The sequence below is a fragment of the Hippocampus guttulatus genome, chromosome 19 (assembly GCF_054856545.1).
Source record: "Hippocampus guttulatus isolate MCC_2025c chromosome 19, RoL_Hgut_1.0, whole genome shotgun sequence".
Classification (NCBI taxonomy): domain Eukaryota; kingdom Metazoa; phylum Chordata; class Actinopteri; order Syngnathiformes; family Syngnathidae; genus Hippocampus; species Hippocampus guttulatus.
The window spans coordinates 12,758,283-12,776,188 of NC_141279.1; the positions used below are offsets into that span (position 1 = coordinate 12,758,283).

At 44.9% G+C, this 17,906-nt stretch overlaps 1 long non-coding RNA gene, 1 pseudogene and 2 gene segments (V, D, J or C); 2 read left to right on the top strand and 2 right to left on the bottom strand.

Moving 5' to 3' along the window:
* Nucleotides 1-17,906, bottom strand: part of LOC147190296 (uncharacterized) — a 110,538-nt pseudogene that overhangs the window by 38,570 nt on the left and 54,062 nt on the right.
* On the top strand, nucleotides 5,230-6,130 carry LOC147190297 (T cell receptor alpha variable 12-2-like). The segment is given in 2 exon segments: nucleotides 5,230-5,333; nucleotides 5,403-6,130. Coding segments are annotated over 2 exon segments (432 nt in total).
* On the bottom strand, nucleotides 8,914-11,447 carry LOC147190298 (uncharacterized). Of its 2 annotated transcripts, XR_015103888.1 has the most exons (5): nucleotides 11,096-11,447; nucleotides 10,757-11,011; nucleotides 9,346-9,552; nucleotides 9,225-9,266; nucleotides 8,914-9,159 (listed from the first exon to the last, which is right to left on the bottom strand). It is a non-coding gene; the product is annotated as an uncharacterized LOC147190298 (long non-coding RNA). The 2 variants fall into 2 exon arrangements; XR_015103889.1 differs by lacking the exons at nucleotides 10,757-11,011; nucleotides 11,096-11,447 and adding an exon at nucleotides 10,526-10,703.
* LOC147190299 (T cell receptor alpha variable 13-1-like) lies at nucleotides 15,516-17,006 on the top strand. The segment is given in 2 exon segments: nucleotides 15,516-15,609; nucleotides 15,682-17,006. Coding segments are annotated over 2 exon segments (411 nt in total).

Genomic DNA, 17,906 nt, shown 5'->3' on the forward strand with positions numbered 1-17,906 from the left:
CCCAGTTTTCATTCTCGCCATGATCTTAGCTTAAAGGTCAGTTGCTGCCTCGCTCAGCATTTCAATCATTAGGGCTGGCCTCCCAATCTCATCATCTGCATTCATTGGGGCTTGCCTCCCAATCTCTGGTATGACCTCCTCCTCTGATCTGGCAGCCTGGGGCCCTTCACCATGGAACCTGCGTTGTACCTCATCAATATATATATATATATATATATATATATATATATATGTATATATAGATAGAGAGAGAGACAGAAAGATTAATCAAAAGTATGAATTGTTTTTATAAAATCACTACTGTACTTTCTTCTTCAGGTATTATGAGCGTAAGGTTCAGAATGAGCTCACTAGTGAACTAGTGGGCGTTTTGTGGCATACATGTTAACTAGTAAGCTTCAAAATGAGCTCACTAGTGGGCGTTTTGTGGCACACATGTTCACTCGTAAGCTTCAAAACGAGTGCACTCGTGAACTAGTGGGAAATATGGAAGAAATACTCAGGGCCATTTATTCATCCGACATGCATTGTAGACCAATGAGAGCAAGTCCGACAGACACGTGGACTTCGGGCAGCCAATCATGATGCATTTCGAGCCAAGCAGCGACAAAAGTCGAGGAGAAAACTTTCAGACACATTGAAATGTGAAAATGGGTTAAATATTACTCTTATTGTGACACAATATGTTGTTTTACAATTATTTTAGGCGGCAAAGTAATTGTGTAAATGTCAAATGTGTGGTCAATTTATCAAGATGAAGCCTGCTTAAAAATTGGATGCTCCAACGATTTCGGAGATGTGTCTTTGACAGCAATGGCGGCAGTTCAACGCTGACAGTCGCAGCCGGGTGCAGATTTATTTCAGCAGGACTTTCTAAAATGTGCTGTTTGCTCTGACAGTTCTCTGTCTGACAGTCACATTTTGTCTTATTACTCACAAGCTAATTGACATTTAAAAAAGAGTTAAAGTTAAAGTTAACCACGGCACAAGCAAATCTCATCAGCGTGGCGGTATAGGTGCCATGAAGGAAAAGCTCAAGATTATCAACAAGAAAGTGCTACGAAAAGACTACAATGGACAGAGCATTGAAAGCAAAGACTATCATGTATTGTTCACAATTGTACCTGAACTGTGTGAGTCACTACTTAGTGGTGAAACTTCAAGAAGACTAGACCTAGTTAAGAGAGTCTACCAAATCAGCTTCTCACCAGGTACACAGTCAGTGGAAAATGTTGTGGAACAATATCAGGATGTATTGAAAGGACTTGGATGTCTACCTTACACATACAAAATCCAACTCAAAGAGGATGCGACACCAGTGATTCATTCACCTCGAAGAGTCCACTCCAAGAAAGGCTTAAAAAGGAGCTGGACAAGATGTGTCAACTTGAAGTCATCACTAAAGTCGAAGAGCCGACTGAGTGGGTCAACGTGATGCTTTGTGTGGACAAAGAGAATAAAAACAAAGATCGGAGAATATGCATGGACCCTGGTGTCTTAAACCAAAACATCAAACGTGAGCATTACCAGATTCCGAAACGAGAGGAGATTGTGAGTGAAATGGGCGGAGCCATGTCCAAAGCTTGATGCAGCACAAGGGTTCTGGCAAATAAAGCTCAAAGAGAAAAGCTAAAAGTACTGCACATTTAATACTCCGTTCGGCACGAATAGGTTCTTGAGAATGCCATTTGGAATAATCTCAGCGTCAGAGAGCCATGGACAATATGCGTGTCGCCGATTCTGTTCATAATCTTTATGGACAGAATTTCTAGGCGCAGCCGAAGCGTTGAGGGGGTCCGTTTTGGTGGCCTCAGTATTGCATCCCTGCTTTTTGCAGATGATGTGGTGCTGTTGGCTCCTTCAAACAGGGCTCTCCAACTCTCACTGGAGCGTTTCGCAGCCGAGTGTGAAGCGGTTGGGATGAAAATCAGCACCTCCAAATCTGAAACCATGGTCCTCAGTCGGAAAAGGGTGGAGTGCCCCCTCCGGGTCGGGGGAGAGATCTTGCCCCAAGTGGAGGAGTTTAAGTATCTTGGGGTCTTGTTCACGAGTGAGGGCAGGAGGGAGCGAGAGATCGACAGGCGGATCGGTGCAGCGTCTGCTGTGACGGTCTGTCGTGGTGAAGAAGGAGCTGAGCCAAAGGGCGAAGCTCTCAATTTACCGGTCGATCTACGTCCCAACCCTCATCTATGGTCACGAGCTATGGGTCGTGACCGAAAGAACGAGATCCCGGATACAAGCGGCCGAAATGAGTTTTCTCCGCAGGGTGTCCGGGCTCTCCCTTAGAGATAAGGTGAGAAGCTCGGTCATCCGGGAGGGGCTCAGAGTCGAGCCGCTTCTCCTCCACATCGAGAGGAGCCAGATGAGGTGGCTTGGGCATCTGATTCGGATGCCTCCTGAACGCCTCCCTGGTGAGGTGTTCCGGGCATGTCCCACCGGGAGGAGACCCTGAGGAAGACCCAGGACACGCTGGAGTGACTATGTCACCCAGCTGGCCTGGGAACGCCTCGGGATCCCCCAGGGAGAGCTGGAAGAAGTAGCTAGGGAGAGGGAAGTCTGGGCTTCCCTGCTAAAGCTGTTGCCCCCGCGACCCGGCCCCGGATAAGCGGTAGAAGATGGATGGATGGATGGATGGACTTGAAGGGGTTCGCTGTTATGTGGATGACGTTGTCTTATGGGGCACAACCTTACAGGAACACAATGAAAGACTGGCAAAAGTGCTACAAAGAGTACGTGGAAATGGATTGAAACTGAATCGTGCGAAATGTCAGGTTGGTGTGCAGGAGATAACATTTCTGGGGGATAAGTTGTCTAGCAGAGGCATTGAACCGGATGAAAGGAAAATAAGAGCCATCCTCAGCATGAAAATAAGAGCCATTCTCAGCATGCCTCACCCCACAGACAAAAAGGGTGTACTACGAGTCACGGGAATTGTAATTTCCCCATTGCGGGACAAATAAAGGATAAAGGATTATTAACTTCATTGGAAAGTTTATTCCGAATCTGTCAGTGAAAACATCAGCCATGAGAGAGCTACTTCATGATGCTACAGAGTTTAAATCAGGGGTGCCCATTCCGTCGATCCTGATCGACCGGTAGATCTGGGACAGGACCCAAGTGTATCCAAGGGGTGTAGAGGAGAAGAAAAAATCCCAACCATTTGTGTGTCTTTGTACATGTTAGGAATAGATTTTTTGTGTTAATGTACGCTGCACCCTAATCATCCTATCAGTCTCATTTTCACGAAAAAATATTTAAAAAATAAAAAAAATAAAGCAGGTAAATCATTAACCTTTGGTGGTGCGTGATCTACGTCACCGGAAGTTGTTGGCGCTCAGCAGTCTGCAATTGCAGCTTGTGATCAGAGCTGTTGTGCTACATCTTTTATCGTCATTATTCTCATTCAGAGTTTCCATCGTGTACAATTCACCGAGGGCACGGGCAAAGAATAGGAATCTAGAGGGCCCAGGGAAGCACTTTAAAATGGTACATGTGAGCTACCTAAATAGTTAACAGGCTGCAAAGGTGCATTGCATGCCTCCCTGTCAGGCTATTTCTCATCATGGTGGGAGGTTGGTTGATTGAAAAGTCGATTTGAGGTCCAAAAGGTTTGGGTACCCCTGGTTTAAATGGACGAGTCGACATGAGCAAGAGTGGAATGTTTCAACAAAAAGACTGAAAATCACAACAGATGCGCTATGAAGAGCACCAGAGCTACACCACACAAACTCCACTGAAAGTGATGTCGAGGCTCATGTAAACCTCATATTTGAGTCCCTGCCGGTCTCAGATTCAAAATCAAAACAAATAAGGGAGGAAACCATGAAAGACACAGAAATGCAGACGGTGATGACACATATGAGAGAAGGCTGGCCGAGAGGGTCATGAACAAAGTATGACCACATCAGGTCAGAGCTCAGTGTTACAAATGGACTATTACTGAGGGACAAAAGGATTGTCATTCCGCACAGTATGAGGACAGACATACTGCAAAGGATACATGAAGGACATTTAGGAGTCGAGAAATGCAAGAGAAGGGCCAGGGAAGCCGTATACTGGCCAGGCATCAACAAGGAAATTGAAAATATGATTGCAAAATGTGAAACGTTTCAAAAGTATCAGAGCAACAAAGCGAGGGAACCTATGCTGATTCCAGATCTTCCCATCGCTCCCTGGAAGAAAGTTGGAACAGACTTGTTTCATTACAATAGAAAACATTACTTGCTGGTGTCACGTTCCGTATTTGACAGCAGGGGGCAGGCGTTCTTGCTTGCTGCCTGCACACCTGCCACCCATTTGTTGATGATTACACCTGCTATATTTAGGCGCTCCGGCAGTCAACTCACTGCCGGAGTATTCCACGCCGTGCCATTGCTGTTGCCTATACCTTCTCGATCGAACATTACGTTAAGACTATTGAAAATCGTTGCATCCCTGGATCTCTCGTGTGTAATTATAGTATTATCTTAATCTTCTCCTTGCCGTTTTTTCGCAAGCGTTTTCTGTTGTCTCGTTATTATTTCCTGGTTTTCATTTTTAACCAGTGCTTTCTGTTTTCCGTTTAGACGTTTTTTTTTTTGTTGTAATAAATATTATTTCTGTGACAAAGTTCCTTTCTCTGCCTGCTATTTCGGTGATCCATTTATTCCTAGTGTGTTGTGCACAAAGTGATTACTCTGTCGCTTCGGGCGCAACGTGACAGCTGGTAATTGACTGTTATTCCAACTATCCCGAAATTGTCTTGCTCACATGCACAACTGAAACCAACGTCATAACACATGTGAAATCCTTCTTCGCAAGACATGGGACAGTGATTATTTTACAGTTTACACCCAGCGAGTCCCAGGGAATCGCTGATCAGAAAAGTATGAGTCCCATATGCATTTAGAGAGTCCCAAATTTGGAATTCTGAAATGGTCTACTTATTCAATTGCATATGATAATAACAGGGAATACTTACTGGACCATCAGGTGAAAAATAGGAAGTAAAACAAGGGGGACGGGCTTTTCTTCCGCTTGGTTACTCAAATGTAAATAATATTTTGTTAAACAATGATGTGTTAATTAAATACGCACTGATTGCTTGACAATTAATGGGATTCAAATCAAGATAATGACGAACCACGGTGCGCTGCTGCGACTCAGGGGGGCACTCTTCTCCGCACAGCAAGCGCTCAATTAGGAATTTGCGTATTTGATGTCACTGCAACAGGAAGCGAAGGCCCCTAACCCTAACCCTCCTCGATGACAAGTCTCATGTCTGCAGATGCACACTGCAAGTGCAGACATGAGTCAGGCGCTTCTATGTGCGCTGATGGCCGCTTGGAGTCTTGGTAAGGTCATCTGAGGTCAATACCACTTTCAACTGATGCCTGACCGCATTTGTGTCCTCTTTGTGACAGGAATCAGCGGCCAGAAGGTGCACCAGCCGGAACGGGACACCCACACCGTGGAGGGTGCAGCAGTGATGCTGGACTGCACCTACGACGTAGCGGGGGACTTAGACTACATCTTATGGTACAAACAAGAAGCCAACTCATCGCCCGAGTTCATCCTGAGCCGCTTTAAGATTGGTCAGGGCAAGAAGGCGGAAAAGTACGGTGATAGGTTTTGCTCCACCATGAACGCCAGCGCTCGGCAAGCTCCTCTGTATATTGAGCGCGTGAAGCCCAGCGACTCGGGAGCCTTCTACTGCGCCTTGCAGACCACGCTGACGCAACCACTGGCGTGCCTGCACAAAAACATGTGCACCCGCCTCATCTCATAAGTGACATTGGGGGCGTGGCCTCACCGGAGTCCAAGAGGAACAAAGTTTGATTCCGGCTCCGGCCTTTTTGTAAGTCGCGGTTTTGTGAGCATTGAGTAAATTTGCTGCTTTGAATTACCGTAGTCAAATGAATGCTTTCCATAGAGTTCATGGTGGAAATAGCTCATGTTTATGCGGTACCATCTTTCAATTGCAAGAATGTCATTTTCTCACGCAGTCAACACACAGGGAACAAACTGCCGTCACCATAACTTTGGTCAGCTCCTGTGATTTTATTTATTTGAAGGCATCACTGATTTCACACACATGTAAGCCTGTTGGATTTGCAAAGCAATGATTATATATTGTGAGAGAAAAAAAAACAACAACAAAAGTTTTGGGTTCTTTATTTCGGTGGTTGAACATTTGTCGGCAAAGTTTACATTGTCGCCCAAGCAAGAATGCTGGTCATATTTATTTTATTTTATTTATTATTATTGTTGTTATTATGATTACTACTCGTAGTAGTAGTTGTAGTAGTCGTCGACGTTGAAGAAAACGTAGGGCTATGATTATGGTTATTTGAAGAATCCTTTTTTTGCCCTCTTTCGTTCATGTTCTATCTCGGAAGTGGTTTTTGCCTGGCATTTTGAAAAGAACTGATCCATGGATGTTTGCTTTTGTCGGGTTTTAACAATCCTTTGAAAATGTCCAAGGCAAACATCAGCACAGTGAGTGATCGCCCGACTGGTGAACACTTTTACTTTCTGGTTGATTAACATTTACATAAAACTATCAGAACACCTCATGGGCGAATGAAGAGGACGCTGCATCGACACATATCTATCTGACCACACACACACAGACACATAAGGTAATAGCCAATGGCAGAGCAGCTGTAAGTATGTTGCTTTCAGGAAACTCAGAGCTGCGATTAGCTGCCCATTCTGATTTTTACCTTGTCGTATCTTGAAATTTCTTTCGCAACAAGAAGCAATATTTTTCTGTTCAGGCACTTCGTAACTTGAAAACTTCGTCCGAATAGACATTCGTAAGAAGAGGTACCAGTGTAAAAGTGAAAGGCAGCTTGGGCCGTGGCTTCACGTGATCAGGGAGGAGCTTCAGTTACACTGAGATTGTGAGTTCAGAGCTTGAGTTCAGAAGGAGAAGCAGAGTTGACAGAAATTTCTTCAGTATGTTGCTGTCAGCATGGTTGCTGCTCATCATCACGGTGGCGGGTGAGTGCTGCATGGTGAGGCAAAGAGTCACTCAACATGTCACCGAATGCTGAAACAGCTTTTGTCTTATCCTTCAGGCACCAGCAGCGAGCTGGTGGCGGTCACGACTGAAATGCTGGCATCAAAAGGCAGTCGGGTGACACTGTCATACGTTTATGCCAAAAAGTCAATGAGTAGTCATTATATATTCTGGTACAAACAACTTCCTGGACAAGCGCCACACTTGCTTTCCCACTCAGGAAATGGCAAACCATGGAACGGCAAAACCAGAATGTCGGTCAGCAGGACAAGTGACAGGCAGCGAGTGCACCTGCACATGGAGGATGTGTCGCTTGAGCACTCGGCAGTTTACTACTGTGCTGTGACACCCACATTGGCATACACGCCACATTCTCGTTAAAAGAACATTTCCTGCTCCTGAACTCATCACACTCGCCTCTTACAGAGGAGCGGCTTAACTAGATTTCCAAACCTCAATTCTGAATTTTGGATGTTGATCTGCAAAATTTAAATAAAATTGAAAGGCTTTTTTTTCCCACCCTAGTGGGCTGTGGTCTGAGGAGTCCACATTTCAAATTGTTTTTGGTCATCATGGTTTTTGAAGGTCACTGTTGTGTGACGCAGTGTCATGGGGCTTCGTGTGTACAAGAAGAGGCCTCCTCAACGGCTTGTAAGACAATATTTATTCGCAAGAAGAAGGAGAAGCAGATGGGGCCAGGATGAATTTCAGGCGACACGACACAGTACAGTGCTGTTACTCAGGAGGACATGTCTTCGAATGTGCATGTTGATGTCATTGCAACAGGAAGTGAAGGGCGTGCCCACTCAACCACAAGTCAGCATTCATGTGAACCGCCAATGCTGCACCATGAAGCTCATGCCGGCACATCCTCTGGCGCACCTGCAACAAAAACACCTGCAGCCGCCTCGTGTCATAGGCCACATGGGAGGGTTGGGGGGCGTGGCCTCACAGGAGGAGATGAGCCACTGCGACAACACGCTGCTGCTGCTGTGCAGGGGACGTTCTTGTCTCATGGCTCATTTCAACTTCATCTCATACTCACTGATCTTATGTTTTGTTGTGATGTTATGCAAGCACATGGAGGTCAATGTGTAATGTGACTGAGAGCTGCAGTGATTTTGTTTTCATATACTGGCATGCGCAACAATGAAAATGTTTTCTGGCTTTCTCGTCATCACTGGCGCAAGAGGATACAAGTTGTCCCATTACATTCCTGACATCCACGACAAAGGTCAGGCATGCGAAACGCCCGCATAAATATCGATCAGGAGACCAACAAGGGCCAGCGCTGCTGACTGCTACTGCGCATCCCCACTCTGCGCACGAATATGAACACAGCTTTGATGACCTCACTGTTAAAACGCAATAAAGACCCAACGGTGACCATTCAATTATCGCCCTGAAATCAGACCTGCTGAAAAGTTACAGAAAGCGATGCTCCTCATTCTACCTGACCTTCATTTCCTACACACAACAAACATCCTGTCCCAGTAAGCTTTTGAGACAGAAACCATCACCGCTGTCATCTGTGGCGCAGGTGCCATGGTGACCGCTTCCTGTGGAAAGAGCAGCAGACATGCACACCAACGCTCACACTGAAATAGCTCAAGTCACTTTTAACTCATGCTCACAAAATAAATCCCGATAGCCTTGCTAAATGATGTGGGATTTTAATTTTTAATGTGTGAGTTGACTCTCATTCATCCAGGTCATGGCAAAAGTTGAATCGAGGCAACTGAATTCTTCTGTATTGTTGATTTTTTTTTTCAAAATGGCTTTCTACAATTTGAACAATTTGTAATCATGCTGATTTGATGTCTTCTTTGTATTATGACTTATTAGTTTCTCTGGATATAGAATCTTGGGGGACTCTTTTGAATCATCCAAAAAATAAGGAAGCAACAGCCTTCTAAAAAAACATTCTTTTATTGAATTTTTGTTTATTAAATGATGCGTTTTATAGCTCACTGACATGTAAAAAGTGGCATGTTCTCACACAAGCACAGCAGCAAGAGGAAGATGGTGGCGCCGTGCTGGCTACTCCGGTGCCCCGAACCACAGGCCCAGTGTCATGACACAGTTGATGGCGAGCGTCTTGGCGAAGACGAGGCGGAGGGTGAGGACGGCGAGGGACAGCAAGTTCACCTTCTCGTCTGCCGGCGACATGCACATTTAGCTCAGCCCAACAAGCTGCGCCTCTCGCATGTTCGATACTAACCTGGCACCAATGCGTCCTGGCACTGCCCTTGTCCACTGTCACCTGTGGCAGCAAAACAGGAAGCAGACGTGAGGTGGTGACTCCACTAAGATGACTGGAGGCCTCGCCTGACCCTCCTCACCTTCCTCGCACGTGTCGTTATGTGCGGTTGTCAGCAGTGCCACCTGGTTGTATAACGAGTCATCTGATATTCGCGCAGGACGAGACTCCTCGAACATGTGTCCTTTTCCCGGCTTCTCAGTGGCATTGCGTCGGCTGAAGCCGGTGGCGAGACACGCCGTCAGGTTGCTAGCCTCAAGTTTGTAGAAGGATGGCTCAGAGTCCTCCCCTAAAACACCAACCACATGCTCACATTACAAGGGAAGTTGCGTCAAAAGTTTTCATGACCATAATATGGAATATAAATGACCAATCCAAGTGGCTCCCCTCACTCCTTTTCAAATCAAGGCAGTCGAAGGACTTTATTGAAGTGGAAAAATTGACTCACTGGGGTCCATGTATCAGGTTGGTGTGTGCAAAGTGCATAAATATAGCGAAACTGCAAACGATCCCCTTGTGGATGTGCATGTGACGTGCGCAATTCGAGACCACCTTGCAACCCTGGTTGAGCGTCCACGAAGACCAACATCACGAACGACTACTTTTTTCGTGTTTAATTTAATTAATTTAATTTTTATTTTGAGTTTAATATCTAAATCAAGATGAAAATAAAACAGCCATTTAGATTTTTTTTTCCAGTGATTCACTTTGGGTTATGGTGCTTTGACGTGGGCAAATGGAGAGCACCGTACAACCCTGTTCAAGCATCCATGGGGACCAAAATCACGAACGGCAATTTTTTTTCCAGTGTTCTATTTTTAGTTCAACACTAAATGAATCTGGAAATAAAACAATCATTTAGATTTTTTCCAGTGATCCACTTTGGGTTATGGTGTTTACTTGTCGCTTTGAAGAAACTTGCTGGTTCCTGACATGTCTAATATGCAACAATAGCTTTCATATTATGTTCGTGACAGAGTTTGTGAAAGTTTCACACAAAGTATGTCAACATGTAACGAGCAAATCCCCAAATTTCATTTTATTGAGCCACCAAATAGACTTTGCCATGTTTCCACTCACCAGGCTCAACACTCAATCTGGTTCTACATCCAAATGTCGACTACACATTCAGACAATGTGAGGCTCAAACAAAACCAAAACAAAAAAAGAAACAATATGAACTAGCTGAGTTTCTGTTTCAGATTTTAATTCAAACAAAACTAAGTAATTATCTTCCAAAAACGCCCAAAAATCCCACTTACAGGTTTCCACCGTCAATCTGGTTCCACTTCCAAAAAGTAACCTGTTGTATCCTGTCACACATTAGTTGCTTCCTTTACAAGAACCTCCTGAGATCTGTTTTGAACTTGCAAACCTCAACAGGCTCCACGGTGTAAAAAAATGGACACAAAAAATGTATTTCATCTTGTTTTATCTCATCTTTTTGAGGTCGTGACACAATTTGGGTTGTGATACATCAAAGCCAAACTTACGAGTCTCCACAGTCAGTCTGGTGCCGCTTCCAAAAAGTACTCTCCAGTTTCCTGACACACATCAGTTGGTCCCATAACAAAAACCTGAAGTGAGCACAATCAGAATCCCGATGGGGTTGAGGTGGTATGATGATCATTTTCCAGCCTGAAGGTCGTGGGTCCAATCCTGAGTCCGAGTGACCATGCTCAAGCGTCCTTGAGCAAAATACCAAAGCCCCAACTTGGTCCTGATGCTGATGAGGATTGTTAAAGTGCCTTCAAAAGTGCGATACAAGCAAAATCCCAATTGTTATTTACATTCATTTTTCCACGCACGAATAAAATGTATTGTCAGCGTACCAATTATCTGTTCATTCCAGCTGCATGTATGGGAAAATTTACCAGTTGCGACAATCAAACTAGTTTCACAACAGCGTTCCGCCTCTTCACAGTGGCATCCCTCAGGGCAAGGTTACTCGTCCACGAGACTTTCATGTCACCCATGTCGACTGGACACCCTCCTCCAAATGTCTGTGATATCTTGAATCATGTTATTTGCATCAAAAAAGCAAATTTTTCATCGTGTCGCCATGGCACTTGAGGCAATAAAAGGAAGATTCGCGGCAGAAGCAAGCATCTGCATATTTCCCCGAAAAATTGAGTGGAGAAAGAAAAACAAGTGTTCACAGATAATTCTGTCAAAACAAGAGGTGGAAAACGCAAGCTACCGTATATATTAAGATCATCCTGAATTCCACTGTCATGCTTGTCCCGCCCCTGAAGACAATCTTGAGCCTGCAGCAGCCTTCTTGCAACAACATCCACTGTGACACAAATCTGCAACCACATTGGCCACGCCCACCACCCCTGGCTTCACTATGCTGGCATCATGTTGCATCTTTTCCAAGTTCCGCTCAAAAGTCATTCACATCTATTTTAATGTTACCAGGTGGTCCCAAGTAATGGTACAAACTACAGGAAAATGATACAGGATCCGACATTAACGGTGGCCCAATGGCTTTATGGCCCTGGACCAGTATGCCACTGTTGTCGGGCCACCACCAACATTCTAGATGCAGGCTCCGTAGTCCAGTACAAATTTCACCAATATGAAACTGAATTTCTTGCTTTTAAACAAAATAATGTACGATTTAAACATTGAGTTTTTAGTAGTCAGGGGATGCAATCAAACTGTCTTGAAAGCAAAGGATCTTTTGGGCTCTCCTCAGTCAAAATCTGTCTTGTTTGGGGTTCACAGAGAATTTTCAGTGAAAGATTCTTTGTTCAAAAGTAGGTGGCCACAATGAACAACCAAAACATACTATGCTGGGTGCGTGCTAAATTATTTTCCACAACAATACTGTATGTATTGGCTTGAACAAGAAATAAGCTCATAAAAAATATTTCTTATACGGATATGTACTTTAATCAGTGTCACACCAAGCGAACTTCCCAGTCAGCAAAGGCATCTGGCCTGGATTCTGCATGAAGCTGGCTCAGCTGGCCTTGTGTCGGCACTGGCTTGACTCTGGCAAACCAGATGAGGGCCAGTTGTGGAATGAAGTATTTGGGCCAGAAATCAATTTCCAACTCCGGCCCGTATATGGCCAGCCAGTATTGAGCCACCCTTAAATGCAGTTTCAGATTTTTTTTTCTACACACAGCCTTGTTTTACAATTGCACACCGATGCGGAATTCCATTCATCACACTCACACACACGCACGCACACACACACACACGCACACACACACGCGGGCGTGCCCTTACACACAGTTACACACGCACGTACTAATTCTTGTGCACGCTGCTCTTTAATGTACACTCCGATACAGTAGGCGGTGATACACCGCAAACGTTAACTGCCAACCGCCAATTAAGAAGAAGAAGAACAACAAGAACATGAACAAGAAGCAAGAAGAACAGCGCTCACAGCCTCGCGTGGTGGGATGCCTCCGAGTAGCGGAGGCTACGGGGAAACGTCGGGGCTCTTGGGCCCCTAACGCGGTTAAATGCCCACCAGCCGGCAGGAAAGGAGATGGGAAGGTGAGGCGCCCAGTGCTCGCCCCGCCGGAACGGAGGGGAGTTGGAGTAGCCGCCCCACAACGCTCCTGAAACAATAATCAGGCGAGGGCCCTGCCGGGGCCCTCACTGGGTGTGAAGCTCGCGAGGCACCAGCCGATTGCCCAGGAGGAGGAGGACAGCGCTCGCAGTTAACGACGACGCTCTTTGCCCACAGTTGCCGATGCACGCTCCGGCGAGATGTCCAGAAAAGACGTGGTGAGTAAATTTATTTCACGCTTAGCTTACCTCCCAAATCGTGAGGTAAGCTGAGGTTGTACGTGAGGTTGCAGAGCTGTGAGTCGGACAGGCTTCTCTGCAGCACTGGAGCGCCGCAGGGGACTGTTCTGGCTCCATTCCTGTTCATCCTCTACCCCTCGGACTTCAGACACGCCACTCCAACCTGCCACCTTCAGAAGTTCTCCGATGACTCTGCGATTGTTGGCCTCATTACAGAGGGGGGCGATCGGGAGTACAGGGGAATGACGAAGGACTTTGTGGACTGGTGCCAGCAGAATCTCCTCCAGATCAACCCTAGGAAAACTAAGGAGTTGGTTGTGGATTTCTGTAGGAAACAGTCCTCACCGGCACCGATGAACATCCAGGGTATGGACATAGAGAGGGTGACCTCCTACAAGTACCTAGGTGTTCTTCTGAACAACAAACTGGACTGGTCTACAAACACGGACAACCTGATTAGGAAAGGACAGAGCCGACTCTTCCTACTCAGGAAACTGAGGTCTTTTGGGGTTCAGGGGTCGCTCCTTAAGACTTTCTATAACTCGGTGGTGGCCTCGGCCATCCATTATGGCATTGTCTGCTGGTCGGGCAGCATCTCAGCCCGGGACAGAAAGAGACTGGAGCGACTGGTCAGGAAGGCTAGTTCTGTCCTGGGTTGCTCCCTTGACACTCTGGAGGAGGTGGGCAACAGAAGGATGCTAACTAAGCTAAAAGCTATGATGGACAGTCCCTCCCACCCTCTCCAGCCCACCCTGACAGCACTTGGTAGCTCCTTCAGCCAGAGACTGTTACACCCGCGCTGCAAGAACGAGAGATACAGACGCTCGTTCCTACCAACTGCTGTCAGGCTGCTGAATAAAAAATAGCAACAATAATATTTAATAATTGAATGATGTGGAAAACAACTGTAAATAGCACTGCGATTTATCCATTTTGTATTTATATTGCACTTAATTGGACGGTGTTTGTTTGTTTTTTCTTCTTCTTTCTGCCTACATTCTTGCTGCTGGAGGCTGTAAATTTCCCCAGTGTGGGACTAATAAAAGATATCTTATCTTATCTTAATATTTGTCCTTTGTGACAGTACACTGACAATTACAATACGAAGACAATTCTGTCTAGAGTTTAGCCTGAATTTTGAAGGGCGCTAATAATGACGATTAGCATTAGCCCGTGCTCCAAGCACAGATATGACTTCTTTATGGTGGCATAGGGAAATATTAAAAATATATTGTGCTACAATTTAAGGGTTATTTACATGTATTGTTTTCTAAAATTGTCACCTGCTGTATCTAAATCGAGACTAAAGCGCGCGAAGTTTGAAAATAAACCGCTCAGTTACGTCACAGGCAGGCCGGGCGTGAACCTGCTGCGTCACAGTTTCCGTGTGCATGTGAGTTTCGTGAATATGTAGGTGATTGAGCAGTCAGAGGTGCTGCCAAGAAAGAAACCTTTCTGCACTGAAATACAATGAAATTAATTTTGATTCGGTTTGCTGTGATCCAAACCGGATAATTCATCCTTGACCAGAAAGTTAGTTTAAAACGTATTACCTCAATTCAAAAACAAAATCTGACGTTAAAATGAAAAGATTTGTGTTTGTAAGACTGAATATGAAAATAAACAGAATTTAATTTTCAGTGAGGATCAAATAAGTTTCAAAGAAAAAAGTCTATCCTATCACAATTCAGATTCAAATATTCAATATGATTCAGAGTAAAATATACAAATCCATCCATTATCCGAGCCACTTAACTTCAATTCATGTCATTCAAATTCAGTATAAACTACTGAAAAGTTATTTACGTTTAGTTTTTGGTGGCAAATATTCCGCCCCACACTGTCACAACTAATTCAAGAAATTTCAAGGGTTATTTTTACCGACCATTCATTGGTCATGACATGTACAAATGTTTCTTTTAAAGCCGTTATTCATTGAGGTACAGTATGTGGGCCGAATGTACGTGCCGTGTCTGCCCCAGAGCTGGGCCGGACCAATTTTGCTGACTGGGATTATTAGCACTATTTGCTTGGCTGGCCACAAGGAGCCAGAAAAAAACCCAATACATTAAACAAAAAGCGCTTGCGAAGGCAAGGTACAAGAGAAAACCGGGAATACACAAAATAAATATCTCAAGTCCAATAACGTGAAACCAAATATCAAGATCGATTAAAAAAAAACATTGAAAACGAGAGCGACTATGAAACGGACCGAACAGTCACACGTTTTCTGCTTTCCGTCTTGCCGAGTGGCAGCTCGCCACGTGCCGGAAGGTCGGCGAGTCTCGAAAGTGACAGGAAGCAGGTGCACCTGCATATCGAGATGATTATGCACATATTTACTTTAATATTTGCTGTAAATTAGTGTGATTAAAATCAAGACAAATATGACATTCACGCGAACCACAGTGCGCTGCTCCGCCTCACAGCAATACACGACCTCCGTTGTGCATGTGTGATGTCACTACTTCAGAAAGGCCCTGCCCCTCTGCAACTAAGTCAGCGTTTACGCACACTGCGAGTGCAGACATGAGTCGGGCGCTTGTATGTGTGCTGACGGCTGCTTGGAGTCTGGGTAAGGTCGAGATGTGAAGTCACTGCCGCTTTCCACTGAGGTCTGATCGCTTTTGTTGCCTTTTTGTGACAGGAATCGGCGGCCAGCCGGTGCACCAGCCAGAACGGGACGTCCACGCCGTGAAGGGTGAAGCAGTGACGCTCGGCTGCAGCTATGACAGAGCGGGGAACAGCGACTACATCTTCTGGTACAAACAAGAAGTGAACTCATTGCCGGACTTCATCCTGAGCACATCTCAGTTCGGTCAGGGCAAGAAGGGAGAAAAATACGCTGACAGGTTTCGCTGCAGCATGGTCGCCAGCGCTCGGCAAGCTCCTCTGCATATCGAACACGTGAAGCCCAGCGACTCGGGAGTCTTCTTCTGCGCCCTGCAGCCCACGCTGACACATTCACTGGCGTGCCTGCACAAAAACACCTGCACCCGCCTCATCTCATGAGTGACATTGGGGGCGTGGCCTCACCGATGTTGATTGGTCTTACTGTAGCAAGAGCTGCAACTCAGCGTGACAAGAGGCTGTGCTCGAGGATGCTTTTGTATTGTCTCGTTTTTTTACTTCACTCTGCTCTGTTATGTTGACAGTGCAGCTCAGATGTCAACTAGGAGGCCAACGACAGCTGATGCTGCTCACCAGTGTAATGGCAGCCTCCTTGGCAAATCAAACTGCAATAAAATGACAAAAGTAGCGAAACGACATCAAACTCCATCTACATATTGCACATGTACAATCCAAATGCATAGTCCTCTCCACATGAATCCCTCAGGCCGCTGTCATAGACTGAGTCCGCCGCTGTTGTATAATCACGTGACCACAATGAGCCAATTGAATCGTTTGTTTACCGGAAGAGAGTTTTGGTTTTTTTATTGATCGGAATCTGTGCTTAAAATAGAAGCACTAAAAGTAAAATGCAGCCTTATTCTCTTTGTAGTCAGGAAATAGTCTGTTCACAGTTGGATTTTTGACATTTATTCCTAAAATTGAAATACAGTAGTACACAGCATGAGACAAAAAAGAATGGCCGGTAAATTTTTTTTGGATTCCTGACAGGTTTTCTGGTCCGTGTCTCCCGTTTTGTTTTTTTAAAAAGAGAACAGATTGCATCTGTGACCGTGTGCATCCTACGACACTGAAGGACATTACATTAAAAGTGAACAATGACCAAGACACAGTGACAGTGAAGTACAAGTGTCAAAATAATTTTGACAGTAATTCATCACTGCCAAGCTTATTGCACACAAAACAAAATAGAAAGGAAAAAAAAAAAAGCTTTTGTCCATTTTCTGAGGCCCATCCAAACTTTAAACCACAATTTCATTAAAACCCTGGAGAACCCATGGGGTCAAATTTGGCCCCTATAAATTCTGATACTCAGATGCGACCCTTAAATCCCAAAGGGTCAAATTTGGCCCTAATCGAAAATTAGGATTAAATAATTCAATATTTGAAAAAACATTTTGGTGTTCAGTGAACATTTAGTAGTCATTTAATATCTTATTCATCATTTTCCAAAGAAAAGGGTTCTTGGGTTCTCCAGGGTTAAGTCCATGAGACTGGGACAAAAGAAAAATCCTAAATATTGGATAGTTTTCATAGTGTTGTAGTGTGGTGGAGCCAGTTTGACAGGTTCTTTGTTTCAGTGACCTCATTGTGTTTTTGTTTTTTTTTGTCACTCCCTGCACATTGAATACAAAGCGGGACAGGACCCCATCATCCTGGACCTGAACATGGCCGATGCGGAACTCTTCTTTTCTTTTCTGATTGATATAAAAATTATTTATTAGATATAAACACATCACGGGGTAGGACTAGATAAGTTTTTTACTTCTTCCTACTCCCTTGAACATGATAACTGTGTTGAATGAAGACTGATTTCTTTCTTTTTACTATTTTATCTACCTTATTTTCTGTCAAATTATTACTGTATACTGTATGTTTTATGTTCAATAAACAAACCAAACCAAACCAGTCTGTCGGCAGATCTGACCAGCTTGAGTTTTGGGAAAATACATTTGCATCCAAAGAATCCAGAGAGGTTTGAATGGTACATAGTGTGTCGTTCCGCTTTGGCATCAGGAACGCACACTTGGGATGTTGAGGTAGGAGAAAGCACTTATTGGAGACTGGGGGTGGCCTGGGGGGACCCTTGTTCGCCAAATTGCATGGCCGCATATGGCATTGGATTGTTTGGTGGTGAGTTCAAAGGGTTTGCAGACCTATCCGGAGCCTACATTCCATCATGAGGATCCGAGTTCAAGTGGACACTCATGAAAGATTCATTTCCTTTTCCGAATCTCTTAG